Source organism: Sardina pilchardus, chromosome 20, assembly GCF_963854185.1.
Source record: "Sardina pilchardus chromosome 20, fSarPil1.1, whole genome shotgun sequence".
NCBI classification, from domain to species: Eukaryota; Metazoa; Chordata; class Actinopteri; order Clupeiformes; family Clupeidae; genus Sardina; species Sardina pilchardus.
In genome coordinates, this window is record NC_085013.1 from 8,919,963 (window position 1) to 8,940,705 (window position 20,743).

The 20,743-nt window shown below is 44.4% G+C and overlaps 1 protein-coding gene across 1 annotated transcript; it reads right to left on the reverse strand.

The window, feature by feature from the left end:
* Positions 1 to 1,791: 1,791 nt before the first annotated feature.
* Positions 1,792 to 20,219, reverse strand: zfand3 (zinc finger, AN1-type domain 3). The gene is made up of 6 exons (XM_062522328.1): positions 19,887 to 20,219; positions 13,490 to 13,530; positions 12,435 to 12,623; positions 10,546 to 10,611; positions 8,801 to 9,007; positions 1,792 to 4,652 (listed from the first exon to the last, which is right to left on the reverse strand). The coding sequence occupies exons 1-6, from the start codon at positions 19,955 to 19,957 to the stop codon at positions 4,498 to 4,500; spliced, it is 729 nt and encodes a 242-aa protein (XP_062378312.1). The 5' UTR covers positions 19,958 to 20,219; the 3' UTR covers positions 1,792 to 4,497.
* Positions 20,220 to 20,743: the final 524 nt, after the last annotated feature.

Consider the following 20,743-nt stretch of genomic DNA (forward strand, 5'->3'; position numbering starts at 1 on the left):
CATGATTGTCATGAGCAACTTTTGAAATAAATAAAAAAATATATATAATTATAAGTAAGTTTTGAAATTGCAGCACATTTCTACATGGTATCCAATTTCAGTCCGAAATTCTATAATAGCAGCCCGAAATAATGAACTTTCCATATCAAAGAATCAAAAGTTTTGAATAGATATTTCTACCATCATGCTTCAGGTGGCATGAATGCAACAATCATGAGTCACAATGTATTTTTCCTTGACATCATGCAAGCATGATCACATCATATGGACTATACTGTCTCGTTGTCATTAGCAATATAATCAGCAATATTGCGAGACTGAAAACTAACGGCATGGTGTCCCTGTTAGTAATTCATTGAATCCCTTTCCAGGTGATGACCATTTTTGGCGACGCTCTATGCATGCACAATTACTGTTTGGTTTTTGTTTATGTAAAGCACATTGAATGACCTCTGTGTATGAAATGTGCTATATAAATAAACTTGACTTGACTTGACACAATGGGTGTCTCTCATGCAGCGTTTAATACGTCCTCCCTCGCTCCTCGGGCCTCGAACCTCACTGATCTACATAAAGATAGATAGAAGAAGGGATAGACTATGCCATTGTTGCCGCCCATCATTTCTTTATGTAGATCAGTGAGGATCGAGGCCCGAGGAGCGAGGGAGGACGTATAAACGCTGCATGAGAGGCACCTAATGCCTATACAACCCTGAGGGCTAAGACCCCCGTCTTTCAGTCCTAGAGACCTCCCTGCATTCTGCAATCACAAAATCACAGCTGGGAGCTCCTTTCATGAGCCCTTCGACAATTCGCTATAGGCACAGGCCCATGCCATGAATTTTGCTAATTGGTAGCCTATTTGTATACATTTCAAAATTTTTATTCTACCACCAATTAAATCACCAAAATTCTACCACTGAAATAACAGAATATCTTTACTAATTGAAACGCAATTCAAATGTAGTTCAGCATAGTGTGTACACTAGCACTCAGACAACAGCACTGTTTGCTGCTAACTACATTATATAATATCAGACTTTCATTACAGCATCTCAACTAATAAGAATTTAATTGGAGGGCTGTTCAGCAAGTATGCTTCTCCACCACAGCATTAGCAGTGCAGTGCAGCAATTATCTACTTGGGTTATCTTATCTACACTATGGTTTTGTCTAACTCTGCTCCACTCTGTTAAGTGCAAGACGTTTAATTTATTAAGACCGACCATATTAATGTAGCCTACAACACATAGGACTGTTCAAAACCAAGTAAAACATAACGCCTCTTTAAAGTATTTGATAAGATGTTATCAATTAATCATTTAGTCCCATAGTTTGGCAACACAAGAATAATCTAGCAGTGGCATGGAGAGATAAGATACAATCCTGCATCTAAGAGAGCAATTGGCAGGGCCTCAATGCAGCAATACCCAAAACACATTTTGTAACACAAAACTGAAGGAACACAAGCAAAAAGTCAACCAGGCAAACAGAAGTTCTTGCTCTAGCAGATTTGGATAATTCAGTATAAATTGATTGTCATTAATATATTTTGAAAATAAAAAATGTCATTAATACTTGCTTTTTGTCTTGAAGACTTTTAAACCTCCCAAACTGTGATGTACAGTATCTCTTGCAGTTTTACAGCGCCTTCATCCAACAGTACTGTACTCATTGACTTCACTGGAGTCCTAAGACCAAAGATCAGACATATATAGACTAATCTACTGACAGGTAGAAGAGCCAACATAAGCCAGTCCTAATGAACAGCACTACACACACACGCACACACTCCTCTTATCCAGTTTTATTATTTTTCAACAAAAGTAAAAAGAGGAAAATAGGAACAAATAAGGAATAAAACCCAAAAAAGAGAAACCATTAAGATAGGCTACAGAATTCTTTTATCCATTTTTTCTTTTTTTACAACGTTAACTTAAAAGGGAAAAACAAAAAAAGGAAAGGAAAGCCATTCTATTCTCTACAGGTGATTGTTAATCTGAAAAAACACAGAGAGGTAAATAAGATAATAGGATATTCATTTCTCATCCCGTTGTTTTCCGCATTTGCATTCGGTTTGTCCATTTTTTCACAACAGAGGAGGGAAAAAAGATACAGGATATATCGATTCCGTCTTCCGTTGCACCTCAACTCATCCAAAACAAAACAAAAAAAGGAGAAACAGCTCAAAGTAAAAGAGGTGCGGGAAGATCCAGCACACTTTCCATGAACTCGCCGAGCCCTGCGACCGCCCACCGGTCCCTACTCATGCCTCCGTTGAACCCGCACACACACACACACACACACCCGTCGAACCCGTGGCCCTTGCTCGGGCGCAGCTGCCCTTTGCGTCCCCTTGCGCTGGCCAAGGGGAGAGCAGCAGAGGGGGGTAGCAAAGAGGGAGGGAGTCAAAGAAATCAATAGAGGAGGCAGAGAGGTTTCAGCACACACAGAGAAAGAGAGAGAGAGAGAGAGAGAAAGAGAGAAGAGAGAGAGAGAAGTGGTGGTGGGGGGAGCCTGAGACACTGTCTGGAAAAACAGAAGGCAGGAGAGAAAGAGAGAGAAAATGTGTGTGTGCATGAGAGTGTAAGTGTTTGTGTGCGTGCGTGTGTGTGTGTGTGTGTGTGTGTGCGCGAGCGAGAGTTTGTGTGTGTAAAGGGGAGTGACAACATAGACAACAGAGAAAGGGTAGGCATGAGAGTTCCAGACAAAGCGACAGAAAAAAAAATCAACAGAGTGGCAAGCAGCAACGTGGAGAGGGCAAGACAACGGAAACGGCAACCCAAATATACAGTAAGAAATCAAAATCCCAGAGGTTATAGGGCAGCTCTTAAGAGGAAGGCTGGCACGTGGAGGGCAGAGACTCCGCCATGGTGGCTGATGGGAGATGTAGTCTGAGCAGATTCATTCAGTTCTGAAAAAGCACATGGCAAAGCATGGAGACCTCAGCTTCCATGATCCTCTAGCTGAGGTCGTGTTCCAAATGACAAAGAAAAAAATAAAAAATCTACTGGGTGCTGTCTGATTCTGCTTCAGTCCTTCAGCTCCCCACATGGTCTCGGATGTGTTTGATAAAAAAAAAAAAAAAAGCGTGCACGTGTGTGTGTGAAGTGATAGAGAATGTGTGTGTGTGACAGACAGATACACAGACAAACAGACAGAGAGGAGAACCATGCGCAGGTCTTGACACAGGCACAGCTGTGGAGCTGCTTGTCTGCATATTGTGTGGATGGAGCTGGGGGGGTGGGGGGTGGAAGGAGGGGGGGGGGGGGGTGCCTGAGAGACTCCATCCGCTCAGAGGCTTGAGTGGGGTGGGCAGGGGGGGTCTCCACCCCCCAACCCCAGGCCTCAACGAGAGAGAGAAGGAGAGCGAGAGACACAGGCAGTGAGGAGGTAGGCCAAGAGGACTGACAGGGAACAACTCCACCTGTCAGTAGAGAGCGGTGAGGAGGAGGGCGGGGGGGGGGGGGGTCCTTTCAGAGAGAGCACAAACCACTGAATTAAACAACCACACACACATACACACACACACAATTGTTGGCGGGTGGCATAGAGGGTTAAACAAGAGGGATAGGAGAGAGGTTAGGAGGTGTCAAAGCAGCTCGAGTGACCCAGCACACAGGAGGAAACAGCAGTATGCATATGTGTGTGTGTTATGGTCAGACTAGTGCAGAGAGTTCTTCTTTTTCCTTGTGTGTGTGTATGTGTGTGTGTGTGTGTCCATATGTCCAATTAGGACTGCTGACCCCTGTTTTCCTGTGTGTCGTATGCAATCACTGATCAGAGAGGAGTGGGTGAGAGAGGTACACACACACACACAAACACACACACACACACACACACATTTAGGTTGAGACACATTTAGGTTGAGAGAGAGACGGGGGTGGGGGCAAGGCTCAAGAGCGCCGCCCTAGCTGTGGCTACAGCAGGTCCACAGCAGGATCCCTGCCCCACCCAGTCCTCTAGGATCAGCAGGAGCAGAGCAGGAGGAGGGCAAGAGGCAACTGTGTTACTGGGGCAGTGGACACTTAAGGCCGCGAGCAGGGGGGGCAAGAGGGGCAAGAGGGGCGGTAGGGGTGCCGAGGGCATGCAGATGACAGGACACAGGTCAAAAGGTCAGAGGTTAAGGTCTCAGACGGGGTGGAGTCGAGAGGTGCACTGACAGACAGGAGGCAGGATGCGTTTCTCACTGTGGAGGGAAGAGTTCTGCAGCACGTGGTGTGTGTGTGTGTGTGTGTGTGTGTGTGTGTGTGTGTGTGACAGAGAGATAGTTTGTGTATGGAGGGTCAGGCGTGGTGGGTGGCTGGGCCCTGTTGTGGGGTGGGTTTGAATGCATTCATAGTGTGGATCATTAGGATCTTCCTCATTCCTCCCACTCCCTCTCTCCCTCCCTCCCTTCCGTCCCTCCCTCCTGTTTTCCAGCATCCATCCATCCATCCGTGCGTCCGTCCGTCCATCCGTCCGTCCGTCCGCCGTCCCCCTGGTCCTGCGGCCGCCTCAGGAGCACTCCTCGCCGATGCGCTGGCACGAGCGGCCCACCTTGCGGTCCAGCTTGACCATCTTGAGCACGGCCTCCTCGCGTCCCCGGCCCAGGTGGTCAAACAGGCAGTCGTGCTGCTCGGGGAGCCGGTGGAGCATACAGAACACGTACCCTGCCGACGGAGAGAGGGATAGAGAGAGAGAGTGAGAAAAGGAGAGAAAAAAGAGGGAGAGGAGTGAGGAGGGGTACGTAATGACAATGAGACTTGAGGACAGTGTTAACCAGCTTCCTCCCGCTGGCCAGCAGATGTCCAGCTTGCTGCCCGAGCACTCAAAGCACAGCATTCAAAGAAGCTCCATGTTGATTATCTATCTGCGCAACGCATTTGAACCGAATAAGAAGGCCCATTTAAAAGCAGAACAAGCGGAAGCGTTTACTTTTTCTTATTTTATTTTTTAAAGGTCACCTCATCAGTCATGTGGCCATAAGTGTGCTGTATTAAGTGGGGTCGAACAGCACTTTTGGTTGGAAGCCCATACGAAACTAATGCCTTAAGTGCAACAAGCACAACTAATTTCTCATCCTTCATAAGCCTGCAGCACCCTCGCCGTCTCAGGGACATGACAAAAAGCCTGCGCTAATTGACCACTGCTTTCAACAAGAGGGGCTGTTGCGTGTCCAAAAACAGCCAACTGCATGCAAGGCCAGCTAGAATCCAAAGAGGCTTAAAAGTGCAAGCGGAACCCTTCGTCCACAGTGAGCTTGTTGCTGCATTTAATTGACGTGGGATCATTAACACACAACGTAACGCAAATTGATGATGAGCAAGTACAACATCGACCTTAATATACAATCACAGGCCACTTTAAAGTGCATCTTGATAGTGCTGGTATCTGGTGACTGGAGGCCATTTGAGGACAGTGAACTCATCGTCATGTTCAAGACACAAGTTTGATGATTCAAGCTTTGCGACATGGAACGCTATTCTGCTGGAGGTAGCCATCAGAGATTGGGCACACTGGTCATACAGGGATTGACATGCAACTATACTCAGGTAGGCTGTGGCATTTAAATGATACTCAATTGGTACTAAGGGGGCCAAAGTGTGTTAGAAAATATCCCCACACCATTACACCATCACCACCACCACCACCACCACCACCACCACCACCACCACCAGCCTGAACCATTGAAACAAGGTGGGATGGATCCATGCTTTCATGTCGTTTACACCAAATTCTGACCCTACCATCAGAATGTTGCAGCCGAAGTGAACACCAAATAAGTTTGATTTTGGTGCGCCTGTAAAACATGTAACCCGTTTCCTGTTCCTAAATGACCGGTGTGGCACTGAGTGGTTATCGGAGTTACTCGTGCCTTTCTATCAGCTCCAACTAGTCTAGCCAGTCTCCTCTGACCTCTGATATACTCAGACCAGCTCATCTGGCACCAACAACCATACCATGTTCAAAGTCACATAAATCACCTGTCATCCTCATTCTGATGCTCAGTCTGAACTCCAGCAGATCGTCTCGATCATGTCTACGTGCCTAGATGCATGGCCATGTGATTGGCTATATATCTAATAAAGTGACCAGTGACCATATGTCCTTTAGAACAGAAGTCATCTGTGAAAAGGTGTAGATATGTCGATTAGTAGCCATGTTTCGGCCCTATAGCGATACCAACATCTAAGGCTGATCAGCCAGATGTAATCTTTCACTGCTTAAGTTGAAACCAAAACTGAGTGAAGCAGCGAATATCCACTTTTCCAGTGACTGAATAATTGGCAGTTGTAGAAAGAGGAAACAATAAATATATAACCAACGAGACAGAGAGAGAGGGGGGGGGGGGGTGTCAGTGGCACAGTCCTGTAATTTAAAACGCCTGGCATTAATCCCTTGTTCAAGAAAGACTCTCGTTAGGGTGTCTGTGGTAATGTAGTCATTAGCATGGCCGGGTTCGTTACATGAGTGCATGGTGATTAAAAGCTCAACAAGCTTCAATTAAACAACCTTCAGTTAAAGCGAGCACAATTAAGGGGTGGCGCAGGAACAAAAGAGGACGCACAGCTGGAGACCACCATCACACACACACACACACACACACACACACACACCTCTGTGTTATTACACATACACACACACATGATTCTGAGGTACACAAATACAAAACACACACACACAAATATCAAGTCATGGATACACAAGAGATATCTTGGTCCAGTGAAACATGCATACACACATGCATGAACCCACGCATACATCAGTCCCTGCTCTATCTCGTTGCTTGGATTACTGAACACACACACACAGACACACAGACACACACACACACACACACACACACACACACACACACACACACACACACACACACACACACACACACACACACACACACACACACACACACACACACACACACACACACACACACACACACACACACACTTTTCTTGTATCTAGTCTCCATCTTGCTCTCTCTGGTACGTACATGCACACACACATGGCAAAGATAAACGATGCTGCTTAGGAGTGCTGACAAACCGTAGTGTTTTCATAGAGGTAATACAGAGATTATCCCCTGTTATGGATTAGATATAAGCAGCACGCGTTATCAACCTTCAGCACTAACCCACAGAAAGGCCCTCTGAACTGATGATGCACTTGCCAACGCCACCAAATGAAGACAGAGCACTGTGATATTTGTGCTGCATCACAAATTGCTTGAAAAACTTTAGTAAGTGCTCTCTCTTCCTCAGTATTAGCGCCCACAATCTCCTGTGTTAGCACAGTTGACGACCTAGCATTTAAGCTACGGATGACAAATACCTCCTTAATTAATGTCAACCCAAAAGAAGACTTGGCTCACATTTGGAGGTCTGTATGAGAGCATAATGATTTTAGGAAATGAGACGGGTTTAAATGCAGGGTGGCGGAAAGGTCCAATTACTGTTGAGCTAGCTGTGTTCCATGTGCTGATTTATATTTCAGAGCGACTGTACATTGATATTCTCAGCTTCTGTGGACAATATCATTCTGTTTTTTCTATTCGATTCTAGATTCTGTTCTACAAGCACCAGGTGTACACAAACGCACGCGTGCGCGCACACACACACACACACACACACACACACACACACACACACACACACACACACACACACACACACACACACACACACACAATATTGACAAAAGTATTGGAATACATGTCATTATGCCCACAGAACCTTCAATGACATCCCATTCTAAAGCCATAGGTATTAATATGGAGTTGGCCATCCCTTTGTAGCTATAACAGCTTCCACTCTTTTGGGAAGGCTTTCCATAAGATTTTAGTGTCTGTGGAAATTGTTGCACATGGGCGGGTGCAATCCTGTAATGTAGGGCATATTGTGTGGACAAATATGACTCATTTCTATTCTATTATAATAATATTTCACTCCAGCCCTTGGTTTACAAACATTCTAGTGGTGTTTTCCTAAGTTGTGGCTGAAACCACCTGTAAAAGCCAGTAAAAGCAGAGCCTTTGATTGATAGAGCTTGCCGTTGCCATGGAAATGTTTATTTCACTTTTACTATGTCTGCCATTTCGTTACTTCGTTAGGCAGGAATCAAGATTGATACCAGGGCTGTCAAAACTGATCTGAGGCCGTCAAAAGAAAACACAGTTTTCTCATTTTGAAAGTTGAATGCATTCATATGAATATGAAAATTTACTCAATGGAAACGGTAGGAAGTTAGTCATCTTCTTGTCTCCGATTTAAATGGAACCACGTTAAACTATCGTTGCGCAAATCTTCGAAATGTGTGTACGTTTGAAAAGGCTCATGGGATAGTAGTTCTTTCACACAGAATTTAAAATATGTACGTTTTTCTGTTAATTGTTTTGCTCGAAATGATATGTGGTAGCAGTATGAGTCACGTCATGGTATGGTAAGGCATGGTCTAAAACTCTATATCTGGATTTTTCCAGACATCGATTGGAGAAATTAATAGGAAACTTACTTCCGAAAATTAAGCTCTCTTGGCGGAGGGGCGGGACCATTTTCAATTAATTTCATCAGGGCGAAGCCTGACATGCTTTATCTAGGTAGATTTAAGTATCTTTGCCGCAATAGAAAATAACACTGAGAAAGTTGGTCATTTCACAAAAGTCTATGACAGCCAAGCCAACAATCTTCTGCTACCAGCCATAATTTGCCTGATAAGGAAAGCATTGTGACATAAGCACACAAGTGATCTGACTCATTCTATAGGTGGAGTGAGTAGTGGAGTGGTGGAGTGGTGGAGGTGTGGATGAGGTGGCGCTTACCACAGCGACAGGAGCCCAGCTCCTGCTGCACCAGCTCCAGCTTGGTTTGGCAGCGGTGGCAACGTCGGCGGTTCTTCTGCTTGGGCCCGCGGGGCGCTGCTGTGGTCTCGTCCAGGGTGGCGGGCGAAGGGGAGGGGGAGGGGGAGGGGGAGGGCGAGGCCACGCGCGCCCGCTTCTCTGGGGACTCGTCGCTCTGAGAGCCCGAGGCTAGAGGAGGGAGCGAGAGAGAGAGAGAGAGATTACACACGTGTATGAGGAAACACACACACACCACACACACATACACACACACACACACACACACATACACACACACTTATGAAAATCTGCACACACACTCATACACTTATTCTCCTGTTGTGCGTAAATTTGTGGTAATTGTACTCTAAACAGCACTTTCATGGTCAAACTCATTCACATATAAAAGCTACAAATACTCCCCGAAGGACACCCTTGAGATTATTATTATAATTAATTAATTCAATTGCTTGAATTAAGCATCTTATTTTCCTCCACTTTATTTTCACCTGGGCTCCAAATGTTTGTCAAATAAAACCAATTGGCCAAAAAAGTATGAAAAAAACTCATCTAGGCATCATCCAGGCCACATGAACTTAACATGATATAATATTGGGATATACATCCATAACTGCCACACTGTGAAAAAATGTCTACAGCTGACAATAGTACAATTTTTTGTTTATCAGTATAATGTGATCTAATGGGATCTGCATATTATACTGCCCAGGTGGTACACAGCAAATTGCAATATATTGTGATGTATTCTATCGTGGCCCATGTATCATGATGAGTATCGCATCGTGAGGTCCTTGCCAATACACAGACCTACTACACATGATTTTGCATTACATTTACTGGGGGTTCTTTTAAGATGGGTATAAGTAAGTTAAGATAAAATCTCTGATGTACAGAAAATCTCAGCTACCTTTCACTCCACACTCAAGGGTAACAGAGTTCAAGGTCATGGTGGCTGAATACAGGCTCAGGGGCAGGGGCATATTTCCACTTAGCCACCACTATGATCACAAGATGATCACAAAGATCACCATCACATTTCTTTCTCTTGGAAATCTCATCAAACCCCAACCAGTGGTCAGGGGACTCCTGATACATCCATCTCAAAGAAAATGTCAATGGTCTCCCCACAGCACTTAATGATGAACGAGTAGGAGACAGCTCCTCTCAAACAACCATTACAGTTACAACACAAGAACACTCGGGCTTACTTGAAGCCGTCCCCCCCCCCCCCCCCCTTTAATCCTCTGATGGTAATGGACTTCATGGGATGCATTTTTATTCAATAACCAGCGAAGATTCTCGGGGGTAATGCATTTAAAATGAAGAAATGGTAGGGACCGTTCAGGCTGAAAACAGATCTAGGCCATTACCAACTCAATTTGTTGTATATTAACATGAGGCTTAAAGGAGGAGAGAATTATTTCCACAATGTTGTCATTTGGAAACAGATATTGGGGGAGGGGGGGGGGATAGGGCTGGAATCAAACAAACAAACTAAACATAACAAAGCGACAGTGGCAAAGTAACTCAACGCTCTGGCCAAATGAATTGTATTAGTTTAAACAAAGTAACATTGCTGAGACAATGAAGAAAAAACCTTCTCCCCTGTTATTGGCCAGAATGTTTAACATTTTCATGGGATCATGTCAAATTCATGTTGATGAGCATTGCATTAAAAACACAAGTAACAGAACAAAGTCGCATACCAGAGTCACAAGGTCGTTTTGTGGGAGTGGACAGAGTGGTGTGGCCTGCGTCTGTGCTTGAGGCTTCTGCAACACAGACAAAGATGAGGGGTTAGGAAAGGGCCTTCATGTACGCACATTTTTTCTCGAATCAGATATTTAATCAGAATCATAAGCAAATGATCATATCGCAAAATCAATGGCAGCACTTTAGAGAAAGGGAGACTTTAGTCTGGTGCTACAGTATTTCTATTATTGTATCCATTCAGTGGAGAGACAGCAACCACAAGGGAAAAAACCCCACTAAAATACACACTCACTAATGATCTTCTCATAGTCTGCCTCTATTAGGGTGAGAAAAAGATAAAAAAGATGATGGCAGAGAATTCTATGAGTCAGAGACTACAAAGAGTCACTTCCGTCTCCGGTCACGGAATGCCGCAAGAAGCGCCCTCCCTAGTGGAGGAAGTCAGAAATCCAGTAGGCTGTTTAGCCCTGGACATTGGTTCTCTTCTCAAGTGGAGAGGGATGGGAAAATTCTACAACAAACAGGACTCTTTCTATTTCTGACAGACTTCTGCCACGGCTTCATTCAGCTATAAAACAGAGTAGGAGGCTCCATCTCCATGACAATCTGACGGTGGTCTGAAGAGGGCAAATCTGGAGAATCTAATCTCTGTATGCTACAGTATCGGCATCCCAACAATAATAGGGGTCAGTGTCACCCAGCACTTTCATTAGTCATGGTTTGTTCCAAAAAGTACATTCAGAAAACATTTCCTTCTGTGAAAACTTCTCAGCGACCCAAGAGACATTAAAGGTACTGTTTCAATCTATAGAAAATGATGCAAATTAATTTAGATTAGCAAAAGCGCCACAATTGTTGGTATTGTGATTCATCACTAAACACCTTAACAGCTTTTTAATGTTGTGTAGGGAAATGCTGGAGTCCTTTAAGATCATCTAATTTATTCAGGTCATCAGGTCCATAATGCATATAAACTGGAGTGACAGCCACCGCAGAACCAAAACCAGACACACAAAAAATAGCGATCTCTTTCATGCTCTGTAATGAGATCTTGAGGTGGATCTCATCACAACACATCACATCAAATGTTATTTAGCTATATATGTAGCTACACCTCCAATTATTTACAAGAGCATCCAGCACTTTTTACTCTCACATCATTAACCTCACAGACACATCTCAGACACTTTATCTTCAGTAGACAGAAAAGCCACCTCCATTTATATCAAAATGTCGTAGACTGGAGGAAACATTAGGAGGAATTAAGAGACTTGTTTGGACATGTTTTATCCCCTTACAGTTAAACAGGAGAGAATTCCTCCGGAGAAGAATGACAGCTAAGCCACGGATAAAGCACTGTAACAACAATTCAATTATTCCTGAATATCAGTCCAAATTCTCATCACAAACCTACTGCAACTCTCAACTCTAGTCGTTGAAATGTTTATGCTATCTTTACTTCATTTTTAAACTACATCCTTGACTTTGGAATTAATGGGGGAAACAACTGAATGCTCAATCCCACCAAAACATTCCACTTCCATACACTGAACTATTTTAGTCATGGATATATAATCCTGTACATGATAATGATCACCAACAGACAACGCAATAAAATATCACTGCACAACCAGAGAAAAAGGGAAGACACTTTCCACCCTCTTAGGATGGATTCGCAATCATCAGTGCCTAGACTACAGTCTAGACAACAAACAATGTCCTTCAAAAAGACATGGTATTTTTAACAACAGTGTCTCAAATTCTCTGCCAAGCTTTGCATCCTATACCTTGGACAGCATCTGTGAAGAACTGCACAGTACTGGTGGGTATTAGTATCAGGGGGAGGTAGGACATGATTTGAGACACATCGCCTACTGATTACCTTCCTGTGCAGGGAGGGGTGTGGCTCCTGAGTCTTCTTGTGAGGGCGCCTCAGAGCTGACTGGTGTCAACAACAGGGATTGGCTACTGCTGCTGTTCGTCTCGCTACAGAAGACTGCTGACTGGTTATTGCTAGGGCTGGACTCGGGCTCTGGGGGGCAGTCTTCGTCTGGCTGCTTCTTCTGGATGTCTGGAGAGGGACAGAGGGACAGTAGGAAACCCAGAGAGAGAGAGAAAGAAACAAGGAGAGAGAGATAAAGGGAGGGAGAGAGATGCCAAGAGAGATGCCAAGAGACAGGGAGAGAGAGAGAGAGAAAGAGAGAGAGAAAGAACTGTGAGAACAGCGACAGGGAAAATGTGGCGCACTCAAACCCCAAGCTGGAAGGTGCAAGCCTGCCTTCCTATACCCTGCTTGTTTACATATTAGTCACCATTCAGAGAGACTTGGCAGCCCTCACGCTGACAGAAATAAGCTACCTCCTGAGCAAACATTAAAAGGCACACAAACACCCACACGCTTGCAAAAAATTACCCAGCAAAGACTGAGGAAATCTGGTATACTGTGGTCAAATGAGAGGATTTCAGTGTTTACCTGCACGGCCTGTTAAATAACTTAATATGCCATTATAGTAGATAAAAGCAAGAATTAAACCCCAACTGCTATTGCTAAATCTCTTTTAGCTCCAAGCATCAAGAAGCATTTGACACATTTGGCACGTGATAGTACCATGGAAGCAAGCACTAAAACTTTGACTAGATATATTTTGAAGTTATGAGATCAATGCTATGACTGGTGCAGCCCACAGAGTAAAGCTACAGGTTAAAGTGCCCTTAGCATTCACATATCAAATAGCTCCATTCTCCCTGACAAGCTGGTTTTGATGCCAAACATAAATACAGTAATTAAGCTGCTAATTAAGTAATTAGACTTCCTCTCGTAATAACAGAAATGGAGGTGGTCTGAATTAAGCGTTTTTTTTAGGTTAAATACAGAACAAATTCCCAGACTGTAAGTGCCCCAGGCTGCAACCCAAAAAAGTCCGGAGTGGAGCTTACCTGCGAAGCATTTTGAGCAGAGGTTCATCGTTTTGCTGGATCTGTGGAAAGAAGGGGAGATTAGCTCAGCACCTTAAAGGGATATTCCGCCATTTTTGGAAATACGCTCATTTTCCACCTCCCCTCGAGCAAAACAATCGATATTTACCTTGTTCTCGTTCATCCAGCCATTCTGTGAGTCTGGCGATACAACTTTTAGCTTCAGCCTAGCATAGATCATTGAATCGGATTAGACCATTAGCTTCTCGCCTGCTAGCTTCATGTTTAAAAGTGACCAAGATTTCTGGTAATTTTCCCATTTAAAACGTGTCTCCTCTCAAGTTAGAAAGTGCAATAAGACCAACTGAAAATGAAACCTGGCGTTTTTCTAGGCTGATTTGACATGGAACTACACTCTCATCTGGCGTAAGAATCGAGGCAACTTGCAAACGTACCATAGGCGTAGTGATATCGTACGCAGCATCTGAAAATAGTCCCCATAGACAACAAGCAGTAGTAGTGCCAGTAGTGTGCAAGTTGCCTTGATTATTACGCCAGATGAGAGTGTAGTTCCATGTCAAATCAGCCTAGAAAAACGCCAGGTTTCATTTTCAGTTGGTCTTATTGCACTTTCTAACTTGAGAGGAGACACGTTTTAAATGAGAAAATTACCAGAAATCTTAGTCACTTTTAAACATGAAGCTAGCAGGCGAGAAGCTAATGGTCTAATCCGATTCAATGATCTATGCTAGGCTGAAGCTAAAAGTTGTATCGCCAGACTCACAGAATGGCTGGATGAACGGGAACAAGGTAAATATCGATTGTTTTGCTCGAGGGGAGGTGGAAAATGAGCGTATTTCCAAAAATGGCGGAATATCCCTTTAAGAGGCAAAAGGCAGACACACAGTTCTGTCCCCTCCAGATCAGCCTTCACAGTGGTTATTTATTTAATCAAGTGTCTTGTGCCTAATTCTTGAACATAAACATTTGTCCAGTGGGTGTCTGTGACACAAAACTGGCAGCCTTTTGGAGAACTCTCTTGGAGGCTTTGAAGTGGCTGGGGGGGGAGGGGGGGGGGGCAGGGCCCTCTCTCTGCACTGATGCCGCACACAGGGATTAGGCTAGGTCTGTTTGCTTTGCTGATTTGCGGGAATAAAGCCTTTGCGTCGGTCACTTCATCCTCTAATGTCTGTGAAAAGCAGCAGCCCCCTCTCGAAAACGCAGCGTGACCCGTCGAGAGTGCCCTCAGCTGCTCACACCACCGAGCCCGTCTCCCTCCGCCACTCTGAGCAGCGAACGCAACGCAGCCCATTCATTTGGGATCTCTGCTCCTCCACCGTAAACTTGGTTGGTGCTGAGCTTAACATCTGGAGAGGTGGTGGAGGGTGCTGGGTGCTGGGTGGGAGGGTGCCAATGTCACTTTCTTCTGGACAACAACTGCGCACAGACACGGTTTTGGAGGGAGACAGGTAATCTGCCGCCACGGCAACAACAATCATCCCTCATCAAAATCAGTCGTAATCATAATCACCGCACCAATCATCGCTGAGGCAGATGGAGGCTCCGGCGAGGCTGGGGGTGTGAGAACCCACCAGGGTGGTTTGGGGAGGGAGGGGGGGGGGGTCATGAATATTTAGGAGGAGTGGATCCTGGCGTGGGGAGTGCGCTTGGCACTTTACCAGAACAGTAGGACTCTATTGGTGGGGAGGGGAAGGAGAGGTGGGGTGTGTGTGTGTGTGTGTGTGAGGGAGGATGGTGCATTAATAAGGGCCTGATTGGGAAGTCTGTCAGTCCAGAGCTGTCAACACAGGAGACGGATGCTCAGTGGTGGGCATAAACAGGAACATGGGTGAGGATGAGTTGACGTCAATTACACAGTGAAAACTGTACACCGCTTTGGATTCTGTGTTCTACAAATCAAGGTCACTCAGAGAAAAAAAATAGTTTGTCAAGCAGAACTCACACGAAACTGATGGCAACATAATATAGTTCTGCATTTCCTCTTAAAGATGTTAGTCTAAATGTAGACTGATGTTAGTCTAATATGTCTTTTCCGTATTCAATTGAGCTGCAATTCTTCTCTAAATCAAGCTGAGGACTGAGAATTGAAGGAAGTCCATAATGAATATCAGGCGACACAGTATCTCAACTTGGCCAACATAAAGAGTGTGTGCAAACTCAAACAAAGGAAGAAAATCACAAGTAGCCTATCGCTATACACACACCAAATACCTCTACAGAGAAACCTATCCAAGCTATTTGATGCTGCCAGATCACAAAATCTCTCCCCACAGCAGCTGCAGAGCATGTGTAACTGTAGAGTGTGAGACAGAAGTGAGCACTAGTACTCTCACGCATACCTTCTCATGAGTGCGGACTTCTCGTCACGCATGCATCGTGTATTTGTCCCCCGGGCATTCAGCAACCAAATCAAGAGTGACTAATGATTTTGCATTGAAGAGAACAAAGGGGGTAGCCTGCTACCTGTTACATTTGTGACAACAGGGCAAGTCAGTAAAATTTGTCAGTGTTGAAAAACATGGATCATTCAAGATCCTACAATTCGTGGACCAAACTTGTCTTTTATTTATACACTCTTGCCCACCAGACCTTCACAAAACTGTCTCAACAAATGCATGGTCTGTTAGAAGATGACAATGACAATCTGTGCTAAAACGAAAACTCTTTGATGAAAACAACACAATAGGGGCTCACACAGATAATGGCTGAGAAAACTTAATGGAGTTCCAGTCTTCCGTCACTGTCGTAAACGGTAGAAATATGATTCATCAGATAAGCTCTAACAAAGTCTATTGCAGTCACTGTGAAGGCTCTGGCCCTCGCAGAAAGGGGAGTTCTGGGTGTGTTACCATCAGGGAGAAGTCTCTCTTTAGACATGACCTTCAGAGTGAAGCGAAGACTTTGGGCCCAGCACTGATAGTCACGACACATACACAAACAGCTTTTGTGATGGAAACAGAATCCACCCGTGTTCAGACTTTCAGTTTTTTAGCCTGTGTCATTTTCATTATTTGCTACAGGCTAGTTAATGTTACGCTGCATTTCTAACCTGGATTAAAACTATCTGATGTGTGAGGCAAGGGGAGTGGGCAGAAAGACAAAGGGAAGAAAACAAATAGAAGTTCTCTCTCATGTCCATCTCTCTCTTCACTCTTTTCATTTCTCTCTTTCTCTCTCCCTCCGTGCCCGTCTCCTCTCCCTTTCTCCTCCACATCACTCCAATCCAATCAAGGCAGACGCTCTCAAGGGGGATAACAAGGCCGGTAGGATTAATTTGACATCTCCTGCTAAATGTCATCCGCAATTAAGGCTTATGAGCTGCGGCTGAAGCGCCAATCAAGCCTGCACCACGCACACCTCAGCTCACCTTCTTGAGGGAAATCAGAAGGGGAGAGGGAGGGAAGGCAAGGGAGGCTGCTGAGCACCACCAACCCACACACATTGGCAAACACACACACACACACACACACACACACACACACACACACACACACACACACACACACAGAGGTTGTTGCTGGGAGAGGAAACCAGCCGCCAACAGACAGAGCTCGACTGCCACTTGCCTCTGGAGACCAGACACACTGTTCAGCAGTCAGCAGGGCTACAAGGCCTCAGAACCTAACAGCTGCTGGAGTTACTTTACTTAACAACACCATGTACTTCAAGCACTCAAAGCATTTACTGCAGGAATGCAGCTGTACGTTGTTGTCTGACAGGTGCATATTGTCTAATGGGGCATTCATACAGTGCCAGGTGGAGTTTCTGACACAAATATAACATTACAAAGGCATTGGTATAGTAATCAAGATTTTAGTCATGTGACTATCTGGGTTAATAGGCATCCATAAGTAGGGTTGGGCAAGTTGGGTACTTGACTGCAGCATAACGTGCCAAAAATGTACATCAAAGTGCTTGCCTTTCCTCTCTTTACACAGTTAACTGCTTCATACAGCCATGTTCCTTTTTGAAGTTCTGTTGCCAAATAGAAGTGTTGTGTCGCTTCACACAATGGATACAGTTTCTGTTAATGACATAAAACTACTCCCACTCTACTAATTAGCTGCTGTAGCTGTGACAGGCTAAAGTCTCATCACCTCAATAGTAAGTTAGATAGTGAGTTAGAAAGTTAGCCTTGCTGATCTTGACTAAAAAGTAATCCAATAAGCTACCATGGAAGGCCCCTTAATGCTCGGAGTGAGTTATCCACTTCATTAAGTTATTATCGTGAAAGACTGCAGACCTAAACCTTTCTCACCCATTACCACTGTAATATGTTAGACCCTTTCTAGCTTTTTAAAAGAGTCCAGTGCCACCATGAAACCTGTGGGACGTTTTTTTTGGTGGGGGAATTTTCTCCAAGAATATTGTCTGAAAATGTACACAACTGATCATGGCCGGGTTTCCCAAAATCGTTAAGAAGCTCTTAAGTCCTAAGAACTTCTTAGGAGCGTTCTTAGAACATTCTTACAACGCTCCTAAGAAGTTCTTAGCACTTAAGAGCTTCTTAACAATTTTGGGAAACCCGGCCCATATTGTTTGATTCCGTTTTGGACCCATGAATCAGCTGTGAAGAGTGGTTCAAGTGGTGACAGAGAGGGGCAAATTCATTTGAACTTAAATTTGATCTGCCATATTTGAGTCCACTCAATCAGAGGTCATGTGGAGAATACTGTGAAAAATTATACTGAGCTTTGTTGAGGTGAAAGTTCTAATAGCTTGTCATCTCCTTACTGGGTTAGGAGGCATGCTTTTCTCACCTCTGTGGCTTAAGACATGACGCTTGAACTGTTTTAATCGCAATTTGAATGTCACAAACATTTAATGTCCATTCCCTCCTAGTCAGACTGACTACAATAGAATATTTCTGAGTTAATTAATGACACTATAATCATTAGCCTACATCCACTAATAATAATAATAATAATAATAATAATAATAACAACAACAATAATAATTTCATGGTTATTGTTTGGTTGTTGCTATTCATCCTGAATATTTAATAAGCAAGGCTTTCCGGTCAAACTCCCCAGAAGACTGTCAGGAGAGCTTCAGGCTGATAAATCACTTGAGGGGACAATCCACTATTACCAAACTGTCCTGTGCATAGGCATTATATCTGTTTGCACATTGCAGCTGACAATCAAGTAAAAGCGTCAAAACAGCAAACATCAACAGCGCAAACACTCTAGGCCTGATACATTTTCTACCAAGTCTATCAGTCTGCCCTAAAATAGAATGCTTGGCCTACAACAGATAGGCTAACTTTTTTCTACATGCACATCATCATATAAAACGTTTCATTGGCTCATGGTTGTTCTAACCTGGAATTCCCTTGTGGTGGCATTTTGCTGCCAGGTTTGGATAAAATGCAACATTGATTAATTGGAGTAAACAAAACGGCTACATAAATTATTTCTGAATCGATTGTAATGTCCTTCACTAGACACTACAGTTGCTAGGAGCCTACTACTTGAAAACGTCAAAAATGCAGACGTTGATTATATTTTTCTAATACGCCCACTTCGGATCACGTGTCGGTGTCCCCCTTTAATTATTTGGCAATCCTTCACACAGAGATTTACCATGTACTTAAACAACAGCGCCATGACTTTCCCATCCCATTGTGTTAAATGCCAAAACCGGAAGGTCCAGTAGTCGCCCATGCAATCATGTAATTATGCTTTGGATCGCTATGGCGTTGGCGAGTGAAGCGTGAGGGTAATCCATGATAAGCTAAATATCAGCATAATACCACCCAACTAACGTTACCGTCAGATACCGTAAAATGGTAGCTAGCAGACGAGCTCTGGCTCAGTCAGCTGTTATCCGGGCGGTGTACTGTTAATACCTGTATTAGATTAAGCGAAGCTGGAGCTTACAACCCCAGCCCAACAGGTTAGAATGGATGACAGCTGATCAAACAGAATGTACGAGTCCGTATTTGACTCAATCCAAATGAACTGGGAGTAAGATCAGGCAACGTTAACACTAAAAGTTAGCTTATCGACGTTAGCTTACACTTCACATGCCGCTAAACGTTTATTTTATCTCAAGTCATTATCGGACATGACGAGATATTTCTCTGAGTTGGATGAATGGCAAACATGCTCCCTAGCTGGCGAGAATAGCTGCTTCAGAAATTCTTTATTTGGATACATTCCCCACCCCCTCCTTTGGCCTACACAAAACAACAATGGAATACTGACAACGACAAACTGACAGTGGCCTCCGGCTGATGAGCTAGCAAACGCTAGCTGGTCGTAGCTTTACGTAGCATACGTTAGCTGGTTCGCTAGCAAGCTAGCCATTTCCCCTTGTCATTGGCTTACGTTAGCATCCTGCTAAACTACATTTCAAACCAATATCGCCAAGACAAACAGTTTAAGAGTCTTACCCCCAGAATCCACAAGGACATCGTGGTGGTATGGTGGGTGGCTTACTCCTTTCACTGCCTGTGTCTCCCATAACGTTAGTTAGCTGTCAGAAAATCAGACTTCTTATGAGAGACCGAGGATGGGTTCACGGCCTGATTGTTTTGAAGGGGATTCCTCGTCCAAGTATTAACAAAAATACCCCCAAAAGTTATCCTTGGCTATTAAATGAAGCAATGACGTATGCGTCGATAATAAAGGCTGTCGTGGGTATCTATAAATTGTAAACTGTATTATTTCAAAATTAAAAACGGCCGCGGACAGTCCGATGGACCGCACCGGGGGGTCGAGGCCGATCAGCTGTAGTATGGACGGTACCAACTTTGCAAGAAGGGGGTTGTCCTGTTATCATTTGGAACTTTCAATACCATTCTTAAATAGGTGAAATACATGTGTTACCATACAGATGTTTCCATTTTTGCTTTAAATACCTCGTTCAGAATAGAACTTGTTCATCTGTGCGAACAGGAAAGCAGATACCACTACGCATATGTTTTACTCCTATGATGAGGTGGCACATTCCATTTTGAATGGCTTGTTTGTACCCGAGATTTAGGGTGGTTCGTATGGATCCCCGGCCGTGCAGTGTCCACTGAGGGTGCTTTCACACCAACATCGTTTGGTGCGCACCAAACGGTCCATTCGTACCAAAACCTCTTAGTTTGGTTCGTTTTCGTTGGTGTGAAAGCATTAATCGCACTCGGGTGCGCACCAAAACAAGCGGACCGAGACCTCCAAAAAGAGGAGGTCTCGGTCCGCTTGACTCCGCACCAAAAGTAGACCTCTGGTGCGGACCCTCTGGTGAGAACGCGAACTGGGG